Consider the following 22748-nt stretch of genomic DNA (forward strand, 5'->3'; position numbering starts at 1 on the left):
AATATTTATTTGTTCAACATGGATTCAAAATTTAAAACCCTAAAAAGGGATTGGTTAGTTTTGTCACAATACTGACAGATTCAAAAATGTGGTCAGATTTTAAAGAAGTTATTAATGCATGAAACTACATTAAGTTCAGACTACAATTTAACAGCAAATCCACCCATACATAATTATTTCAATTTAGAATGCAATCTTCCCATAGCACATGAGGCTGTAATGTTGAAGTGCTTTGGAGATCAAGAGCTTTCATTTTAAGATAATTGGGTTTCATACCTTAAGAAGCTCCAAGCCTGCTCTGATTGCAGAGTCAGGGGTTACACCTTCCTCTTCATCATCTGCAGAGCCTTCGATGGATTTATTCATGAGCTTCACTAAAGAACTGTAACATAAGACATTGGCTGCAGTGATGAGCGATTGCATGCACACTTACCTTTGCATTGAATTACGCATGCGCAGTGCAGATGATTGATTAAATCTGATTTTGTACGACTTATTGCCTGCATTTGCCTGCAACTCGGACTAAGCGTAAGTGTCATGTTTAATGTTATAGTCCCGACTGATACAACTTATGTGAGTTTTACTATAAACTATGGCTACTGCTCAAAGAATACACAAATAAAATAATAAATAGATGAGGGGAGAAGGGAAGCGTGGAGGGGGATTGGGAAAGAGGATTAGGATGGGCGGAGTCCCATGTGGAGTATAAACACTGATAAAGACAAGTTGGATCAATTGGCAGGTTTCAATGCTTTCCAGTTCACGTAATTCAATGTAATACTCAAGGGATGAAGGAAACAAGCCAATTTCCCTTCTGTAGCCTCTTCCGTTTCCAAAGCAATGAAAGTAAGATATTGCTTGACAATCCATCATCATCATCATTAAAAGCTGTATGAAATCCTTTTGCACTTATTGTGAAGTCTACTAAACAGTACTGCTACTCAATATGTAATACCACTCTAGCAGTTAACCAGCAGTACAATAAAATAAGAGCAGATTCAATGTACTGAATGATTATTTAAAAAAGGCTTCAGTCCTTTCAATGTAAAGTGTTTACAATTCTCTTTTGAAAGAAAATGAATTATTGAACCAGTGACATAATTCAGTGACCCCAATACTTTTTAATCATAGATATGCCCAGTGGAGTGGAAAATCTTTGGAGACTAGTTTCCTCAGTGCTCAATCCTTGCAACTAGATTAAATACTTCAATGAGGAACTGTTCAATTGAAGAAAGATTGAAAGATGAAAGACTGGTTGTTGGTACCAACCAGTCAAAGGTTTAGAATTTGAGCCCCATCCCAGAACTTGAGGGACTGCTGCATTTGTAGAGATTCCATCCTTTGGATTAAACGTTAACATTAGGTACTATCTATGCAGTTGGTTCAAGTGTGGTGTTAACAATATCTCGGCACTGTTTTGAAGAAATCCTGGGAATTTCCCACTGTCCCATCTTCATCAAATTCACCTCCCAAAATGTATTCATTCAACTTATTGCTGTTTGTAGGACACTGCTGATGACATTAATTTTCATTTTTGCCCAAATAACAAGTAGTCATTTATAAATAAATAATGTTTGTTACAACTGAATATCAAATGCAAACATTATTTTGATACTTTTTAGCTTCTGATCATAATTTGTGACTCAATTTATTGAAATTCAGCAACTTGGGGCTCATTTTGATAGCTATAGCTCTTTGTTGAAGTGCATCAATGTGGAGTCCTGTAGCTCAGTGGTTAGAGCACTCGCCTCGCAAGTGAGAGTCCTGGGTTTAATTCCCGGGAGGGTGAAACGTTAGGTAAGTTTCCTTACTCCATGCACCTCTGTGTACCTAACAGTAAGTAGGAACCTGGTTGTTAGTCGATTGGCGAATCGCTTTTCCGGGGGTAATAATTCCTTCAAAAAAAATTATTTGGTCATTCAATCCATGACTGTTGGTGGGGAACTGCTGTGCGCAATTCGCTATCGCGTTTCGCCCACAAAATATACAGTCAATTCACTTTACAGTATATTCTGTGCAGCGCTTTGTAACGTCTCGAAGACTTGATAAGGTGCTATATCAAATTCAAGAATTATTATTATTAGGAGGTGTTACAATTGCATTAATTGACAGATGCAAACATGATGCAGCAATATGGTGGACACTCAGAATTTGGCACAGATTAAGAGGTATAGCTGCAATTCATGCCGATGATATGAGAAAAAGAACTGAAACAATAAGTTAACCGGTTTTGGCACAACAAATGAAGACAAATCAACACAAATGTATCCAGATTTTGAAGCAATGACAACTATTTGGTTGCTTAGAGAAAGCATTATGTGCAGTATTGCTTGATAAGACATCTTATCGTCATCAGTTTACTTGCTCAGGCCAGCAATCTGCTTGACATTTTATCTGAAACTCTGAATGCACTGCTCTCCTGCTTTTACATGGTATATTGATTGCACTCATTTCTCAGATCCCTGCCAATTTTCCTTTCCCGTGGTTTCTGATGCATGGCTTGAATTACTTTGCAGTGGATAGGAATGCTCAAGTTGGCACCAACCAAGAAGGCCTTGCACATTGGCTTTTTAAAAAAACTAACCACAATTATTTAGGATTTCAGACCTGGTGGGTTATTAACAGGTGAATCTCTGAATGATGGTTATTTCAGAATCGGTTTCAATTTATTTCTGTATTGTCTAAAGTAATGAATTTCAAGCATTTGAATGCTTACGTAAAGAATGAGAAACTAAACAGTACAGTACTGAATGTTGTATTAAATGTAACTTTATGATCACAAGAACATAGTATGTGTGGGTATGGTGGAGGAAGAGAATAGAATCCAGAGGATACAAAGTAAATTCAGATAACACATTGACTGTTTGGATCAATCGGTTGAAATGGATTGTTTTTGTTTGATCAAATTTGAAAAAAAAAGACTTTATGGGATGCTGCTGTGCGCAATTGGCTGCTGCGTTTCCCCCACAAAATATACAGTCAATTCACTTTACAGTTTATTCTGTGAAGAGCTTTGAGATGTTTGAAGGGCTCCGGGACGCTACCCCGTGTGAAAAGCGCAATTTAAATGTAAGTTGTTGTCTCAACGACTAGATAAGGCGCTCTCAAATGCAAGTATTATTATTTCAGTATTAAGTAATAGGTAAGGGAATAAGGATACTTCACAATAATCCATAACATTTAAAGTTACTGACAATGGGCCTTTCAAGCATCATGAATTTCTCACTGCTGAAACAGAAATGTTCTTGTTTGGCACAATACTCCATGAGGGAGCACAATAGCAGTTGGCAGCAAGTGCAGTAAACAACAACAGGCAGCCAATAAGAAGAGTAAAAGCACACGGACTCCATAACATGGTATCCTTTGAGGTGCTGAATACTGAAAAGGTGGCTGATATTAAAAAAAAGGTACATATAATCTAATTTCAGATGGAACAGACAGGATATAACCACATCCTCTTTAATGCAAGCCTGAAGTGCAGATTTTTAAATGACAAAAAGTGAAACCTTGTTTGTAAGTGGGTTGCAAGGGTACAGGTTACATTTGCAAATTTATCTCATCTCATCATCAATTTAGTGATACTTCAATATGTAGCACATTGAATGTGCCCGGATATGCATTAGGCAGACACCCTGAAGCTGTTCTCAATGGTGAAGTTTGTGGAGATGATCTTGTAGCAGTTGATTTCTAGCTCATGGCTTTGGACTATCAGTTTTATTGGATACTTTTTTTGTGTAGTGAAAAGCTGATATCACTCCAATTGACAGATGACACCAGACATAATTAATTAAAAGAACCAATGTTGAAACATATTCCATTGCTCAATGCAGCCCATTCAGGTTTAAAACAAAAACAGTTTAAAAATCAATCAATTATTCTCCCATATTAATCCAAATTTACCCCAAATTCAAATTATTTGGCTACTTATCTCATCATTTAAAGGACACTGTTTCATCTCCAAATATGCATTGGAAGCAAGAGAGAATCAGAAAAAATAGAACACGAATAGAATAAGGTAGAAAATAGCAAAATAAAATTAAAAGGAAAAATAATAAGTAATAAATGGAAATCTTAAGTAAAGTTAATGTTTTGCCTATTAATGATAGTTAAGATGACATTTGAATGTTTGACCTTTTTATTACAGAATACTGTTGATTTTTTGATAACATTATAATACCAACCTGAACAGACACCTGAATGCCCAAATTAGAAAGGGTTGAAGTACAAGCATAACACATTCCAAACCAATGCCTTCAATCCCTCAGCTTCCATTTTATGTAATGTAATCCTTGCATTTGATACTGCACCTTATCATCATCATAAAGTCTCAAAGTGCTTCACAGGATTTAATGTAAAGTGAAGTGACTGGGTATTTGTAGGCAATTACAGTAGCCTATTTGCCACTGCAAGTCCCACAAAAGGCATGACCACTTTTATCCAGAGGATTGTTAGTAGGCAAGTAGAAGAACATTACTTAACAATTTTTGCTTCCATTAAATAAATATCTGTGGTGCAAAGAACATAATAATTATAATAAGTGTTGAACAGTAATTTCCGTACAATACCTAAATGTTAGAAAGCATACCTGATAGCTTCAGAATCAATATGCACTGGAGCAATCCTTTCCAGCAGAAATTTCACCATCTCCAGGAAGGGATTAGTTGGTTGCTTGGGATTTGCTAGTTTACGTGTTATTTCTCTCTGATGAAAACAGGATGAAAACAAAGAGTGAAGATTCCATGAATTTATAGAAAAAAATTAAATTGTTTATCATGATTGAGCTTTAGGTGCTTAAGTTTGAATTTGACAATATAGTAAAAATTAGTTATCTTAAACATTTGAAATGAGAGCTAGCTCCATGGAAAGGCGATGCCTCGGTTTGTGTCTCAAGAGTCAGGTACTTTCCCACAAGGAAATAAAAATTTAATAATCTGCACCTTATTGCAGCTAGTTTCAGACTAATATTGACAGGAATTTGAGAACAATTATAGACGGTGTGTGGGAAAACAAAAAAGAGTTAGGGAAGCAAAACTATTTCTCAAAGGTCTTACTTTCAATAAAAGGGTAAACATTTGAGCAGTAGATTTTATATACTTTAAGGGAGGTAACCAAACACAGAAATAATGTTCACTTACCACACAGATTTCTGCTTGTTTACATGAACATGCCGGACTAATCAGCAATTCCAACTGAGCCCGCAGCCTCTCATCATCACCCAAAACCTGGTTAAACTTTTTCATGAAATCCTGCGCTTTTCCTGGGTCAGGCAAGTTTTCTGATCATAGGCAGGACAGATTAGAAAATACGGTAATCAGTAGACAACAAAACCCTAAGTTTTAAAACTACCGGTGAAAGCAAAACAGAAACATATACACTTAGTCAACAGGAGAAAATGGAGAAACTGGAAAATCTAAATAGAAATTTTTTTAAAAATGTTTCAAATGCATTATTCTCTGGACCCAGAAACTGCAAAGAGGTAGATTACTCACCTTGAGGTGAGTAGTCCTCATTCTTCGAATTAAGTTATCCTTCACATACCATGGAGTAAGGCAGCCAATTTAACCGTGAAATCACAGCGTCGCCTGCCCCTTTAAGGAACTATTCAGCTGGAACCCATGTGACCTCCCCTGCCCTAAAAAAAGAGAGTTCTCCCCTCATTTGGGCATCTTCAGTTATTTCAACCAGAGGTAGCAAAGTATGAAAATGTTAAGTGTCGAGACACTCGAGGTCCCATTTGACCAATGCTTGAGAGATTCACTTGCAAGTTTTTTTTTGCTTTGTTGAAAAAGTAGATTGTTAGTAAAAATGCCAGCAACAATGATAATACACAGGTTTCTCAGTATCTAACAATTGTAGTGTTTCTAAAATTAATAAGAATGAAAACATGGTACACCAGCAAAAATAAAATATCACTGAAAAACTTAGGCATGGTCTCTGGACCAAGGTCCAGAGGGGAAGTGGGTGGGAATATGGTATGTGGAAGATAACTGTTCGAAGAATGAGGACTACATCTAAAGGAGGACAATCTACCTTTCTTCTTCATTCATTATCCTCCACATACCATGGGTAACTCTTGCAAAGCTGTCTGATTCCAGAGGAAAACAAGACTGAGAACCAGCAGAAGTGAAAGATCTTGTCAAACTGCACATCCTGCTAAGTCACATTAAGTTGATTGAAAACCAACAATCGCAGGAGGCACACTCTCCTCCCCCACCTCCCCCAGTTATTTAGATAGGGTGTTAAGTTGTTGTGGCAGTGCAGAGAGCTGGCAAAAGATGCACCAACAATGCAATTCTGCACTTTCACATTTTTCCTTCCATCTAAAAATGAACCTAAGCAAGCCAAGTGACAACTGCCAAAACAATGTCTGTAAATCGCATCCTGCACTCTGTGACAATGACGTGTTTGCCAATCCACTGACATGGATACTGTATTCGTTTTTTTTCTGTTTGACCATGACTTGGTTCTTATGTATTTTGGTTAGACTGTGATTGGATTATGCTGTGTTTGAATTCTGACCTTTCCCCCTTTGATTTCTACAAATGGAATTTATGACTCCTCCATTTACACGGGATAGACAGCACTTGCCTATGGTAAATGTGAACAGGAAAATATACTCAGATTTTCCAAAATCCATTACTTACCTTACCCATGGTATGTGGAATATAACGAATGAAGAACCAAATCTATTAATAACATTCATATTTACTCTTACCGAGGTAGAACACCTTACACAAGCAAAATGCTCTACCTTGGCACCAGACAAATTTTCCTAGCTTACTTATGCTAAAAGAGGATTGATGGTTTTTTTTAATGAAAAAGAGAGAAGGATATGGAAAAAAAGAAAAGCAGATGGAGTGAAGAAAAAATATGCTGATTTAGATTTAGAAGAAAATGAACAATGTACAAGACTTGGATATTACACAAGATCAAAACGTTCTTCAAGATGCAATTATGCTACAATAATTTAACTTTTAAATTCCAGTTTCAAAGACTAGGCTTTTTTTTTCTATAGTTTTATCATCACAGGTTTAGGAAATGGGATTCTAGTGAATTTTGAAGTAAAATATTATAACTTTGTGGGTACTTGGCTCTTAATTATTTAACAACTAGTTGTTTATATGCACTAAAATCCAAATATGCTAGTGCTGTAGTCAAGTGAGCACTATTTAAATTCATGGAGGAAGAATGAAAACTGATGGAGTTTACAGACCAGGTTACTAAGACTGGTGCCGAGTTTGATGGTCTCAACCGGGTTACATGGGAGGGAAAAACACTCAGGCTCCTGGTCTCACTACATCATCATCTACTGGTTGTGCACATGTGTGACAGCTGGGTGGGGTGGGATTAGGCTCGGCTGTGATGATCTCTACAGTCAAGTGGCCAATGAATGATGATTCAGGCACTGTACAGGAGGCCTATGCCTATGGAACCCAGCGAGAGAAGGTCAGACCAGAAGAGAGAGGCTTATGCCAGTGGGCAAAATTTTTTAAATAGAATTGGATACTAAATTTATAGGGGAAAAAATGGGTTTTGGTTCCACACAGTACAATGTTATAAGGTTACGACTTAAGCTTGACTTCTGATTAATGTTAATTTATTTTGATGAGTCAAAAGTGAAAGAACAAACCAAATGTACCTTTATTCCAATAGATAACATTGTGCATTTATTGTTACATAAATTTGAAATAAGAGAAAGTCTTTTTAATGCAATTAGTTAAGCAACTAAATTATACGCAATTGAATGAAAGACACCACATGTTAACATGTTTACTTTCCAAAGCATACTTACTTGCTATTGCCATCAGTTTGGCAAACATGGCATTATTGTTAGCCTCTGACTGCAACAAAACAAAATATTTGAAATTATAAAAATGTTCTTCAGTTCAAAATAATTGTATAATAAATATTTGTAGTTAATCTTTCAATATTTAGAAACTGTTGCTTCACCATAATCTAGCAAGTATCCTGTTGTTTGAGCTTTGAGACGTTTCGAGCTTTGAGACATTTCGTAATAAGGCCCTATATCAAATGCAAGGAATATTATAAACAAAAACAGAAGTCGCTGGGAACACTCAGCAGGTCAGGCAGCATCTATGGAGAAAGGAAAGTGAGTCAAAGTTTTGGGTCCACGACTCTTCGCCAGTGGCGTTCTGACCCGAAACGTTGACTCACTTTCCTTTCTCCATAGATGCTGCCTGACCTGTTGAGCGTTCCCAGCGACTTCTGTTTTTGTTTTCAGATTTCCAGCATCTGCAGTGTTTTGTGTTTTGCAAGGACTATTATTATTATTTTTTCATCGTAATGATCACCTGCAATTGCTTAAACACTCTTTTGTCCAGCTCAACATACCGTATAAAGTTTCTACTCATAATGTTTCAGCTTCTTTTCCATTTCAAATTAACAGAATTGGGACAAAACATGCATACACTGTTGATTCATTCTAATGGCCGATCAACAATAGAGATCAAGGGGAAAATACATACACAAAAGCATAGGAACCACAAGATGAGAAACGACAGCTCCTGCTATAGACTTTGCGAAATCTAATCATATAATGATTTCTGCATCACTTACTTAATCTCAATTTTAGGCTCTAATGAAGCTTGCATTAGTAGAACTGCATCCTCTATTTCTACACTTGTAGTCAGATAGTTTTGTTTATTTAAGTGGTATCACCTTGAATCTCAAGGAATAAAACATTTGCAATTTATGTAGCATGGGTGAGGAATGTATGCCAAATGCACGATAGAACTGCTCTATGTATGTCTGTAAGCAAATACTTGTGAAGAGGGTGAACCTCCTTAATGGAATTTAAAAAATATTTCAAGGTAGTAAAGGACAAATATTTAGCATCACATATCTTGGAATGTTAAATAGAAATATTTTTAATATAATAATAATAATCCTTGCATCTGATATGACACAAATAACATTGAATAGGTCTGGGAGTGCTTCACAACATTTCTTTAACATATAGTGACTGCATTTGTAAGCAAATGGAACAATTGAGCAATGCAATGTGGTCTCCTTCTGAGCTAGCTCCAAGGTGGTATATTTGGCAAAGGTATATTGGAATTGAATTAACCCTCTGTGGTAATTTGCGGGATAAATCCTTGCATTTGATATAGCACTTTTTCCTGTCTTCTAGATGTCTCAAAGCGCTTCACAGAATATACTGTGAAGTGAATTGACTGTATATTTGTGGGTGAAATGTGGCAGCCAATTGCGCACAGCAGTATCCCACAAACAATCACGGATTCAGTGACCAAATTATTATTTTATTTATTTTGTGAGGGATTATTATTAGGCGTGTGGAGTAAGGAAACTTGCCCAAGGTTTCGCCCTGCCGGGAATCAAACCTAGGTCTCTCACTTGCGAAGTGAGTGCTGTAACCACTGAGCTACAGGACTCCACAATGGATACAGATCCATTGGGTCTGCAGTACAAGGCACTGCTAATGATGGACCAGCCTCCTTGTCAGCAGGATTTGGGAGGGGCGATTCATTGGGTGCACTTGGCTGCTGTTATCCCTGCAAGCCAAAGCTCTGATAGGTAGGGTGGTCCTTGCTGGACCACCCTACCAATCAGAGAGAAGAATATGCATTCTGTTCCAGACACATGGAACTTTCATGCACACACGCATACATATGCGGAACAACAACACACAACATTACATTTGTAAAGTGCCTTTCAAGTAGTGAGGACATGCCAAGGAGCTGGACAGACAGAGTTACGGACCTGAGCTGGGGTCCGGGAGGGTGGGAGGGAGGCAGGGGGAACAGAAGCACGGTCGAAGAGGAGGGTCTTGAGATGGGTCTTGGAAGGTGGCGAGGGAGGGGGTGAGGTGGAGGGACTGCGGGTTGGAGTTCCAGATGGTGGGGGCAGAGTGTCGGAAGGCCCACCCACCCATAGTGGGGCGAGCAAGGCGAGGGACGTGAAGCAGGCCTGAGCCCGCTGGTAGGGGGTTAGGAGGTCGCAGAAGTAGGGGGGGAGCAGCAAGACCGTGGAGGGCTTTTAAGGTGAGGACCAGGATCTTGAACTGTATCCTCTGTGTGATGGGATGCCAGTGGAGTTGAGCAAGGATGGGGGTGATAGGATCGCAGAGCCTAGTGCGGGAGAGGACAGGGGCTGCAGCGTTCTGGATGATCTGCAGCCTGTGGAGGGAGGACTTGGGGAGGCCGACAAGCAGTGAGTTTGCAGAGTCGAGCCTCGATGTAATGAAGGCATGTATGAGGGTATCAGTGGCCTGTGGCGTGAGACAGTGTCGGAGCCAGGCGACGTTGCAGAGATGGGGGAAGGCAGACCGGGTCATGATGCAGATGTGGGGTAGAAAGGATAGTTGAGGGTCAAACAAGACCCCAAGGTTCCGGACTGGCTCAGTGAGGTGGAGGGTGCAACCACGGACGGTTATGTTGTCAGCGCCTGAGGTATGGAGGCGCTGATGGAAGCCAATCAGGAGAGCCTCGGTCTTGTTGACGTTGAACTGAAGAAGGTTAATTCTCATCCAGGACTTGATGTCTGACAAACATTCCGTCAGGACAGCAGTGGTCCTGGAGTCAAGGGTGGAGACAGAGAGATATAGTTGGGTGTCATCTGCGTACATGTGGAATTTGACCCCATGTCTGCGGATGATGTCAGCAAGAGGGAGCATATAGATGTTGAAGAGGAGGGGACCGAGGACAGAGCCCTGAGGAACGCTGTACAAGACAGTCCGGGGGCTAGAGGAGAAGCCGTTTGTGGAGATGAAGTGCAGGCGGAGTGAGAGGTACGACCTGAACCATTCAAGGTCAGCGAAGTGGAGATTGAGGTGAGAGGAGAGGCGGTGGATGAGGACAAAGTGGTCGATGGAGTCGAAAGCTGCAGAGAGGTCAAGGAGGAAGAGGAGGCAGAGGGAGCCCTGGTCGCAGATGGCCAGAATGTCATTTGTCACTTTGACCAGCGCTGTTTCTGTGCTGTGGGCAGCACTGAAACCTGATTGGAGGGGTTTGAGAAGGGAGTGGTGGGAGAGGAAGGAGTGAAGCTGAGAAGCAACAACTCGTTCCAGGACCTTGAGAGGAAGGGGAGGTTGGAGATGGGGTGGCAGTTAGGGAAAAGGGTCCTGGGAGGGTTTTTTAAGGATAGGAGTGATGACAGTGTTTTTTAAAGGAGAACTCAAGCTTGCTTGGATACTCAAACATGGTGTTAGGTTTCAGCATGTGTCAACACACAGCTGACCCTAAAAACAGATGAGTAATGCTCGGAATACTTACTGCAGGCTGTTTATGCAGGTCTAGCAATTCCCGAACATGACTCCGTAACATGTTTTGGCACTTCCACATTTCATTCAATGCTCTACGGGCAAAATTAATATTGAGAGCTTTAGTATAAACTCAACATATTTCTAATTTCATGTAAAAAAAATTAAATTCATATTAATTGCTCCAACACTGGTGACAAGTAATGCTATTGACAAATATTAATATTACATATTGATGTTTACACTCAGTTTTTGGAAGAAATTTAGCTTGTTATAATCTTGTGATTATGCGGGGGCGGAGAGAGAAAAGGCACGGGGGAAGTAAACAATTAAAATTATTTTATCCCTTTAACAGACAAACTATTTTATTCCCTTAATGACATTTTAGTCAGCTGATGTTTCTAACTGTATTTGTAACACAACCTCCTGTTCTACCTTGAAACTATAACATGTAGTCTAGTTTGTTTAGCTTTCAGTTTGGGACCAAAGTCTGTGTTTGAATCTCAATAAATTCACTCAGTCTTTTGAACTCAAATAAAACAAGCCAAATCATCCGATTTACTCATTAAAAACAAAACTGGTGCTACCACCAATGCACAAAGTCAACAAAATTGTAAAGTTTTGAATGGAAGAAGGCAAATACAATATCCAATATCAACTTCAACAATTTAACTAATTCTAGCTTTAAATTAGTTTAAATGAAGTTTAATGAAGGAAATAATTTAAATAATTAAATAATTCACTTTGGCAGGAAAAATAAAGAAACTCTTTTGTTTAGATGGCAGGAACCTAAGGAGTAAAACAATCTGGGAAATCTCTAAAGTAGCTAGTCAGGTAAATAACGCTATAATAATAAGGCCAATAGTGTGGATATTTTGTCCCTTTTTTAGCTGGAAATGTTTAAGAGGGGACCCAATAGAGGTGTTTAAGGATATAAAAGAGTTTGATAAGGTGAACATAAATAGGCCATTTTCACTGGTTGGGATGTCCATAACCAAGTATAAGATAACAACCAAGGGATCTAAGATCTACAAGAGAATTTAGGAGCAATTTCTTCAGAGGGTAGTGAGATTGTGAAACTTGCTGCCTGAAGCGGTGGTTGAATCATATATTATGGATGAATTCAAGAAGATAGACCTTCACATAAGGGAGAAGGGATTGGAAGGGTGAAGAAATGGGTGAAGAGTTATGTGGAATGTAAACACTGACATGGACTGGTTGAGCTCAGTGTCATGTTTCTATCTTGTACGTTATTTATAAATGAGGATGATTCCCAGTGTTGGAGCAATCAGCTATGAGCAATGATTGGACAGGTTCAGCTCTCCAGTCTTGAAAGTAAACAAATCAGAGGGGACTTGGATTTTAAAATTTAAAATGGGATTGACAAGGTAACCCCAGAACAATACTTCCAGATGCAACAAGACAGTAGAAAAAGTAGACATGTGTTCAGAGCTCCAAAGGTCAATTTCAGCACAGACACCAGAAAATACATCTTAATCCAGAGAATAATTAATGAATGGAATAGGTTGCCAGGAAGGGTGGTTGAGGCCAGGACACTGAATTCATTTATAAAACAGCTTAAAGTGTGATGGGAAGATGGTAGGGTTCGTATTCTGGAAGGACAAGATCAAACAAGCTGAAGGGCCTTCTTCTTAACCAGTCTTGTGATCATATAAATACAGGTGATTTTAATCAGACCATGTTTCACTAAATTTAAACCTTAAATGTTTGTGCATACAAATAGTTTTGTAACATAAATATTTGACAAACAATACTCACTTGACTGCATTTGGGTCCAAGGAAGCATAAAGATAATAAAGACATTTCATTCTTTCTTCAGTCTCCAAATTATGGGGTACAAGGTACTGGGCGAAGATCTTTTCCACCAACAACCTAACCAAACATGGAAATATAATGGTTACACAATGGCACAAATGAACCTTCAGCTTACACAATCTTGTTAAGCCAGAGCCTCCGAGTGAGAGGTAAGCTGGGTCTCCTTGGGGCTCCAAAATGAGGATTGACAACTGAATGTTGAATTGGAATTAATGGCAGCCTCAGTAGTCTGTTTGTTGAACCAGTTGGATTATCAGTATTCCAGAGCACTGCTGATGAGACCAGCCAGGCTTGCCGAGCGGCAGGACTTGGAAGAGCAGACCAATTACTGGGGCCAAGAATTCTTTCTACATGACTTCGTTTAATCCCTCTAGCCAAAGTCCAAACATGTAAGATGGTCCTAACTGGATAAACTGTTGGAAACCTGTAAAACAGTACACTGTTAAAACTTTAGAATACCCTAACACACATTCTTGGAATCCCCAAGCCTCATCTCTCGCTAACATGCATTTAATAATTCCACCAGAGAGAGTGTGTGTGCATTCTAGTCCAGAAATTTCAATGCATAATTGGCATATATATAATATATATATGGAAATCTTGTCTGGTTTGGATACACCTAAGCCAGATAAGGGGTATCCACATGTGTACAAACCCTGTTGAGCAAAAATCCTGACAAATTCACATAGATAATTGCTATGAATTTTAAAACTATTTTTCAGAGCACAAGGTTCAAGTTGAATCAATAGAACTTGCTCATCAAAAACAAACTTTTTGTTAGGTATCAATGACATTTTGTCAGCAAGAATAGTACAGTGCTAATCTAGAGTATATCTGATCTTGGAAACTTCAGCTGTAATTGAGAAATGCATTTGATGCTCAATAATCAAATTATCTTCTAGAAGATCTTAAATCAGATGAATTATGAGACCAGCTACGCCTAACGTCTGACTGGACATCTATGGCAAATATGCAACAACAACAAGATTGCATTTATAGAGCGCCTTTCACGTCGGGAGGACGTCCCAAGGCGCTGGACAGTTGGGTCGGGACCCGAGCAGGGGGAAATGGTCAGGGTGAGGTGAGGGAAGGGAGGGGGCGAGGAGGGGGTAGAGAGTCGAGAGGGGAGCTAAAGGCACGGTCGAAGAGAAAGGTCTTGAGAAGGCCTTGAAGGAGGAAAGGGAGGAAGCGGCGAAGGCACTGGGGGATAGAGTTCCAGAGCCGAGGGGCTGAGAGGCTGAAGGCCCGGCCACCGATGGTAGGGCGGTTGGGGCGGGGGATGTGGAGCAGACCGGAGCCAGAGGAACGGAGGGTACGGGCAGGTAAGTAGGGGTATAGTAGGTCGGAGAGGTAGGAGGGAGCAAGGCGTGAATGGCCTTGTAGGTGAGGATGAGGATCTTGAATTCGATCCTCTGGGGGATGGGGAGCCAGTGGAGGTGAGCGAGGGTGGGAGTGATGTGGTCGCGAAGCCTGGTGCGGGACAGTACACGAGCTGCAGAGTTCTGAATGACCTGCAGCTTGTGGAGGGAGGTGCCGGGAAGGCCGGCGAGGAGAGAGTTCCCATAGTCCTGCCTTGAGGTGATAAAGGCAACTCAAAGGCAACATACAATAGGTCATTTATGCTTGGTTGTTTTTATTAAATAAAGCAAGTTATATAAATTTGCCTTATAAGTGCCGTGGAACTGATATTAATTGGCAATTACAGAAAACTCCTGATAACTTGACCCTGCCTTAACTACCACTTAAGTCATCGTGCTGTTAATATCCCAACGCCATTTATTTATGGATTCATACATATTTATTTATGTATGCATATAAATTATTTATGGATTCATACAAATACCTAATTTGTTACTCCTGATAACTTGTCACTTTTTCCCTTTGAACAACTGGAGTTTACTATATACCTCAAATAAGTAAAAATGGGAAATTTTTGAAACCAACTTTCTTGATTTTAACCTTAAGCACCTAGGAGTTACTACTGGTACAGCGATAGAGCAGTTATCCCCTATGCAATATAATAGATCCTCAAATGATGCCTTGAAGAAATAGTTCCTATGCAGATGAAAAGGCTATTTTTAATATGAGACTGACGTCTCAGAAAAAAGGAGTGTTGACTTTTGTTTAGGGAGTGCTGAAGAGTAACAAAGTTATTTGCAGAAAGAGTCAGCAGTGAACTTAGTAGCAGATGGGTAGGAACTTCTGTCGGATCTGCTAAAGAGGAAGAGATCCAGTAAAGTTATAAATAGCAAAGAATCCAAAATTACTAGAGGATATAGTCTGGGAAAATGCTTCAGTAAAATGCAAAAAACGTACATGGTATACAAAAAAGAAAATAATTTGATTTCCATATTTTGGCATTAACCATCCCCTTTTAATAATATGGAGAATCTATTAAGACAGTAATCTGAACAACATAGTGAGAGTCAACACTGACAAAGATTAAGCAATCTATTCAGATGACCCATAAGACAAAGTGAAGAATTATTTAATAATGGTTTATTGTGAGATGATGTGCCACAAAGCGCACCTCATAATAATAACTCATTGTAGTTTCAAAGATATTGCAGCACTATTCCAACCATTGTTCTTAAATAATTTACATTCTGAAATTAACTGATACCATCTGTTGTTTTTTTACCAGGCTAACTTGTACCTGACATGTTACAGATTGACCTACTTGTCATCAATGCTGTTCTGGTAGTAGATATGCAGGAGTTTATCTTTGATCCAGTTAACATTTTGTGCAGCTTCTTTCCCAGCCTCAGCATGAAGACAGTACTTTTTGTACAGCTGGGCCAAACCCATCATTGCTTCCTTCCGCACTCGCCACTTGAAATGGAAAATAAAATAAAACCAGTCAGCTACACACAACCGTTAAAATCAGGAAGGCAGAACAAGGATTTTATTATTTTAATGTGGCCCTGTTTTACTCTCACAGGCATTAAAGGGTTTAAGATAGCAAATCATTGAATAACCCCTCACCAAATCGCCTTTCCTATGAATCACTGTTCAGATTGGTAACAGAGCAGTGTAGTATTTCACGTTTACTTCCACCCACCCAATCCGCAGGGATCCACAGTACTGCTCAATACAATACAACGGCATACTGCTGTTCTTTCAGTTATTATCTGCTTTAGTTTTATGTGCTCCTCCTCTCCTGAAGGCATGAACTGGTGTTGGATATAATTTTATATGCCAGGGCACCCTTTGGTGGTAATTTGTTCAAGTGGCCATTCTGCATGGGTGATGAGATGCAGGCTGTTAGACAGCGAGGCTTTCTAACCAAATCTGTCACCACCCCATGTAAATAAATGTATATTTTCCAAAAGGAGTCACTGTATAGGATCATGAGTGGAATTCCAGCTGACTTTTGTTTTTCCAACCCAGGACATTAAGTTGGTTGTAGCAGCCCTATTGTTGGGGAGCATTGGCTTTGCCAACTGATCTATTAGTGGAGTCTTTTCATTCCTTCTAATGTAGATTGACTTTCACGCAGAAGGAATAGGTGATTCTAAATTTAGAAAGGGCAAGAGAAAAGAGGAACAAGAATGATGTCCTTGAAAAACAAATGATTATTGGAACCAATCAGGGTACTTAAAGACAATTTTGAAGCAGAGTGACTGTGCCATACCAGTTCTAAAGACCACATTACCTTGATCTCAATACTTAAAAAGTTAAAGGAATCAATAATCAGAAGCAAAATGGAATAGTACATATATAGAAAGAAAACAATAAAAGACACCAAATAAGAATATAGTACTATGTCTGATCAATTCGGACTGTGTCTGATCAACTGTGCATTTTTGAGGCGAGATCCGAAATTGACAACAGAATGCTTCAAATAAAACCCTCTTTGAGATCATCAAAAATTCATGAGAAAATGGATTACCAACCGACCACAAAGTAGCAGGAATGAGGTCAAAAGTACTACTGGTTGGATGTAAACATAGAAACTATACACATTATATAGAATTTGACAAGGGGTAAGGTGAAAGACCTAGGTGTGTACTCGATTGTGTACAAACAAAGTGGTGGTTGACTTAGAAAACCAACTTGCTACAAACTGATGTTTTTGAGAAGATGTATGCAAGGAACTTATATAAAAAAACATGATTTTTAAAGGTCAGAACCTAGTTTGTGGAAAAAAAGATGCACAGCAAGCAATTTTTGAGTGATGGGTATTTGTTCTTCACTATTGTCGTATACTGCAATCATGGAGTTCAATTCCTTCTTCAAGAGCCTTCTTATTTGAACTCCTTGGTTCGTGACCAATCTCAATCAGATTGGCCAAAGTTTATCAGTGAGTTCTGTGGCAAATGTTACTTTTTGTCAATACTTCACTAACTTTTGAGTCTTACCAGCCAAGACCAAAAGAGGTATTGCTCGTCAATGTTTCAGTCCAAAAGTTGAGTAATTCTGAAACATTTTTAATCTGCAGTGGGCCTCTAAAATAAGGTGTTCAGTGGCGGAATTGAGTCAATCTTCTGTGGTGATCTTGAGCCATGTGGTTCCGCAGTACTGCAGAACAAACCAACCAGCCTGACTCATCAGTGGGACTTGATACGGCAGGGCTTCTTCTCATTTAGTTCCTGTTAACTCTCCAAGCCAAAGCCCTAATGTGTAGGGTCGACTTAGCTGGACAAGCAGTGGGAAGCTTGCCAGACAGTGCTTTTAATGGCAAGGTAAGGCATTTTAGCTAGTTGAACTCCAGCAGTCACCAATGTACCCTTTGGAGTCCTCACACCTTGAAGCAGGACATATTTTTTGTGTGGCAGATTGTGGTTGCTCAACCAAGCACACTTATACTCATAAACACTGTATAATGTAAGATACCAATACCACAAGGTGGCAGTGTGCAGACATTTCATAAATTTGCCCCAACACCATTATACCCAAGGTAAAGTAAACAGTTCTATTCTTGGCAAACGTGCAAGTAGGTTCAGCTGAGTGTTAAAAAGATAAACCAATTGTTGCTATTTAAAAACACACCCTTTTGTCCAATGTTCTCTCCCTCACAAACCCAAGCAGCTGGTCATTCACCAGGGACAGGTCCTTCTTTCCAGCAGTTATTATCGTAACAATAACATCATGTCGGATTGCTTCTTCAGGATCATGTGATCGGACCTTCAAGAACTCTATTGATAAAAAAATAATTTATAAATATACAACGCTTTACTCTGGACCACTGTAAGCATTTAATAGATCACAATCAGTTTTGACCTAAACAAATAGGCCAAATAGGACTCTTCAAACTCTACCAACCTATCTGCTCCCTCTGCTCAGCAGGCACTGGCTTGCTTTGTGACCACCACCCCTGCCTGCCTCACCATTGGCAGTCAGGCCTTCAGCCTATCTGCCCACACTCTCTGTAACTCCACCCTAAAGTCCCTTCACATTGGCTCCTTCAAAGTCCATCACAACACATTCATCTTTGACAGCACCTTCAGTTATCTTCCCACCCCAATCCCCCAGTGCCTTCGCCTTGCTTCCTCCCTTTCCTCCTTCAAGGCCGGTCTCAAGACCTTTCTCTTCAACCGTGCCTTCACCTCCCCTCTCGACTCTCTACCCCCTCCCTACCCTCACCCTGACTATTTCCCCTCTGCTCGGGTCCCGACCCAACTGTCCAGCGCCTTGGAACATCCTCCCGACGTGAAAAGCGCTTTATAAATGCAATCTTGTTGTTGTTGTTGTTGGCCCCACTCCCCAGAATCTACCCCAGCTCAGGTGCAAACCCTTGAGTGTCTTCTTGCACCTTCGGATGTCCTCTAATTCTTAGAATAATGAAAATAAAAACATTATAACTTGAATGGACCATTTTGGAATCAATTTATGTCCTGAGCTTACTCACAGGTCAACTCCAGCAGTTTGAATGCCCCTTCTATGATCCACTCTATGACCCACTATTGATTTATACCTGTTGACTTTCTTTTGAGGACTTTAAAGACTCACAACCCTTGTTCATTTTACTGGCTTGCTTTTTAAATTATTTCAAAAATGCCTACCTTATTACAAAAAGCCAACGATCCAAAAATTCTATAAATCTCAGGAACAAATTCAGTGTACAATATCTGGCTGGCCTGCACTAATTAATTTTTAAAGGGCTAAAAGTAAAAATAAATTCAGTTAAAACATTTAATAACCAAGCAGATTACCAATTAACCCTGATGTTTAGCGCTTTGAAGTTCAAAATGCTAATAAGGGTGCATACTCCTGAAGAACAGAACACAACTGGCAGTGCCCAAAGCATTAGGGAACTCAAAAGTCCAGAGGGATATTGCTACATTTGAACCAACTAAATTGTGCAACTTGTCAGGACGAGTCACTGGTAAGCTTTCCTATGCTTGTCTAACTATGACCATCTTGTAAGTGAGCCTGTTGCCTTGCAAAACTATCAGGAACTGAGGAGTGACAAGAACTCCCCTCCAGCCCCAGCAATTTGCCAATTGCTGAAGTCCCATTGATGAGGCAAGTCAACTATCAAGAGAACCCTTGAATTCTATATAACGTCCTGGGTGAGGTACTGGATAAATGAGTCTGCCCCAGAAAGTTGAATCAGCTTTGCTCTTCTTTTCGTTAGGCACGTCACTATGGAACCAGCACAATTTACCTCCCAAAGATAATATTCACACAGGCCACTAACTGTATTTAGTGATCTTATGGAAATGGTTAGAACAGAGCACCACAAGGCAGGAATATCACCCAAAGTGTTAAGAAACTTCATTGTTATAATGACTTCCTAAAAATTTAAGCATCTCACCTGTAAGATCTTTGGCTAAGTCAGGATGATTCATCAGACAATGACTTGCGAACTTCACACACTCTAGTCTCACTGGAACATGAATGTCATTAAACCTGTAGAGAAGTATACATAATTATGTTTTTCATACTTTAAAACCATCTTGTCACATGCAGCAAAATTCCCAGCAACATTTTAACTGCCTTATCCATTTGAAATTTAAATCCTAGAAAAATAACATTTGGGATAAGATAGCATTTTTTCCTAAAGAAATGTTATATTTGACATAGAGGTATTACAAACTGACAAATAAAGATCTGATTACCCACCAGTCATGGCCAGCTTTATTTATTTGATTACTCGATCAACAAACGGGAGAAAACATGAGTGATGCTGTCCCTTCAAATGATTTGACACTATATGTCAACTGTCTTTGTAAAATGTTTTTATACCGTTCAGAAGTGGACCTCACTTGGATCACGGGTAATAGGATAGGTGAACACTCAAAATAATAAGCTCCAAAGTGCACTTAGGTCAAAAATAGATAAGTAGCAGGAAGTTCGTTTGTGCATGATGAATCGATTATTCACTTCAAAGATGTTGTGGGACATTGCTGCATACAAATTGCTGCCACCGTCACCTATAATTATCGGCATCGCACTCTACAAAGGAATCCTGTGAAGTACTTTGAGACTCCTCGACGATGTGGTAAGGTGCTATAACAAATGTGAGGATTTATTATTATGAACTGCATTCAGACACCGAAAACTATTCTTTGGCTGTCTAATACTTTTGATCAGTCAAAATTCCACATAAACTAAATTATATAAATCTGCATAAATATGGAAGCAGTCACCTCAATAAGTTGTTAGGGTCAGGTTGGAGCTCAACTGATCATTTTCGTAATCTGCCAAATCAAGGCAATAGTGCTCACTTAAAGTTGCAAGTTACTTCACATTAATAATAATAATCCTTGCATTTGATATAGCGCTTTTCACGTCTTCTAGACGTCCCAAAGCGCTTCACAGAATATACTGTAAAGTGAATTTACTGTATATTTGTGGGCGAATGCTGCAGCCAATTGCGCACAGCAATGTCCCACAAACAGTCGTAGATTGAAAATGACCAATTTATTATTGTTTTTTGTTTTGGAGGGATTATTATTAGGCTCTGTGTGGAGTAAGGAAACTTGCCCAAGGTTTCGCTCTGCCTGGAATTGAACTCAGGTCTCTCACTTGTAAAGCGAGTGCTCTAACCACTGAGCTACAGGACTCCACGTTGCTTCAACAAAGATAAACCTTGTCTAAATTATAACCCTAAATGAACAAAAAAAACCTAGATAAACAAAACTGGTCATGAATTTACACAAGATAATGGATGAGGGTTCTATTCAGATGTTAAAAAAGTCAGAATGTGGCAAGAAGTTATTCAGCACCAGATTCAAATGCCCGTTAACTGTAACCCAGACACCTTTCAGCACCAAGAGACAGCAGCAGCAGGCAGGTTGTGACACTTGCCTCAACACACCAATGGGTTTTCTAGGCATGACCGTGAGACTAATGTACTAACCTTTCCTTTTAGTACAGTACAAATTAAAAAATTACATTGCTTCTCTGTAAGGCATTGCTGACATCATCTGGAACAATGTACCCAGCTTTGGTCACTTAATCTTAGAAAGAATATAAAAGGAATATAGTAATACAGTAATTTTATATTCTTAAACAGAAGAATAGTAATACAGTAAACCTATATTCTTAGATAGAAGAATAGTAATACAGTAAACCTCCGGCTCCAGGTATCCAGAGTTCGTACCTAACCAGACTGGGTTTGAAACCTAAAAGTTAAAAAAAACTTTGGTGGGCCTGCAGGTGTGTAACCTCCCGACTCCTAACTCTCCTAGTGTGTGCCAACGCCACCCTGAGTAGCCTCATCAGCCTTGCTGGACTTCACAGTGGATATTGAATTTGATTCCAATTGTTTGAATCCCATGAGCAAAAAATAGATTATTTGCCATCTTCTACTCGCGGTCAAACAATTATATGCTGGAATCGGCTACCAGTGGTTTAAGTGTATTACTCTTGCCCTTTAAGTTTTAGAAATAATGAAAGAATTGCTGGGAGAAATTCCCTTCACTTTTCAAATGGTGTCAAGGGATCTTTAATTTCCACCTGAACTGGCAGATGGCATCTACCCCAGTATTCCTCTGGAGCATCATCTCAGAATGTCAACTCAAGTTCAACAAGGAGTTTGAACCCCCAACCTTCTTACTCAAAGGAGGAGCGCAAGCAAATGACTCAATTTGACACCCTATGCTCAGATCCCGAGATTATTATATCACACCTTACACCACTTTTCAACTATCTGACTCCTCTACCAAAATCTTAGCAATTTCTCAATTTGGAGGGTTGCCATGAGATCTATATTTAGGTAATTCCATCTGTCAAAAAATCAAGTTATCTCATAAGAGTCCATTTGCGCAGCAGGACAATATTTTGCTGACGAGTCCCACTGAGATAGTCAGCAATGCAGCAAGGTTTCAGATGTTTTGCCAACAGTGCCAGATCTACAGAGTGTAAGATAAAGTACACAGGAGCAAGCTTAGTTTTAAAAAAATTGACATTTTTATAGTGTTTTATCACACTGAAGTGTCTCAAAGCTCTTCACAGGTAATTACTGTTGTGACTTGGTCAATGCAGCAGCCACTTGCAACAGCAAAGTACCCCAAACAACTGAACAACCAGATGACTACACCTCCAGTAGTAACTGTACTCCAGCACATGATAGAATCATCAAAAACCAAGAGTAAAGAGGACATCAAATTGGTATAGATAGAACAGCAGCTTTTTGTCCTGTTTTTAACATTTGCAGAGCTTAACAACATTTTAACCAAAGGTATTGAATTTCCACTGAAAGTAAGCCATACAGGAAGCAAAT

General features: G+C 39.4%; 1 protein-coding gene across 1 annotated transcript in view; it reads right to left on the reverse strand.

The window, feature by feature from the left end:
* The window catches only part of pds5a (PDS5 cohesin associated factor A), an 81607-nt gene that overhangs the window by 19235 nt on the left and 39624 nt on the right, over window positions 1–22748 (reverse strand). Inside the window, exons 9-17 of the mRNA XM_042340190.1 lie at window positions 19836–19930; window positions 18068–18213; window positions 15756–15907; window positions 13019–13132; window positions 11253–11334; window positions 7793–7841; window positions 5136–5275; window positions 4586–4701; window positions 277–382 (exon numbers count right to left, since the gene is read on the reverse strand). Coding sequence (XP_042196124.1) covers window positions 277–382; window positions 4586–4701; window positions 5136–5275; window positions 7793–7841; window positions 11253–11334; window positions 13019–13132; window positions 15756–15907; window positions 18068–18213; window positions 19836–19930 — 1000 coding nt within the window. The remainder of the gene's footprint in view (window positions 1–276; window positions 383–4585; window positions 4702–5135; window positions 5276–7792; window positions 7842–11252; window positions 11335–13018; window positions 13133–15755; window positions 15908–18067; window positions 18214–19835; window positions 19931–22748) is intronic.

This window comes from Callorhinchus milii, unplaced genomic scaffold (assembly GCF_018977255.1).
Source record: "Callorhinchus milii isolate IMCB2004 unplaced genomic scaffold, IMCB_Cmil_1.0 Scaffold1, whole genome shotgun sequence".
Classification (NCBI taxonomy): Eukaryota; Metazoa; Chordata; class Chondrichthyes; order Chimaeriformes; family Callorhinchidae; genus Callorhinchus; species Callorhinchus milii.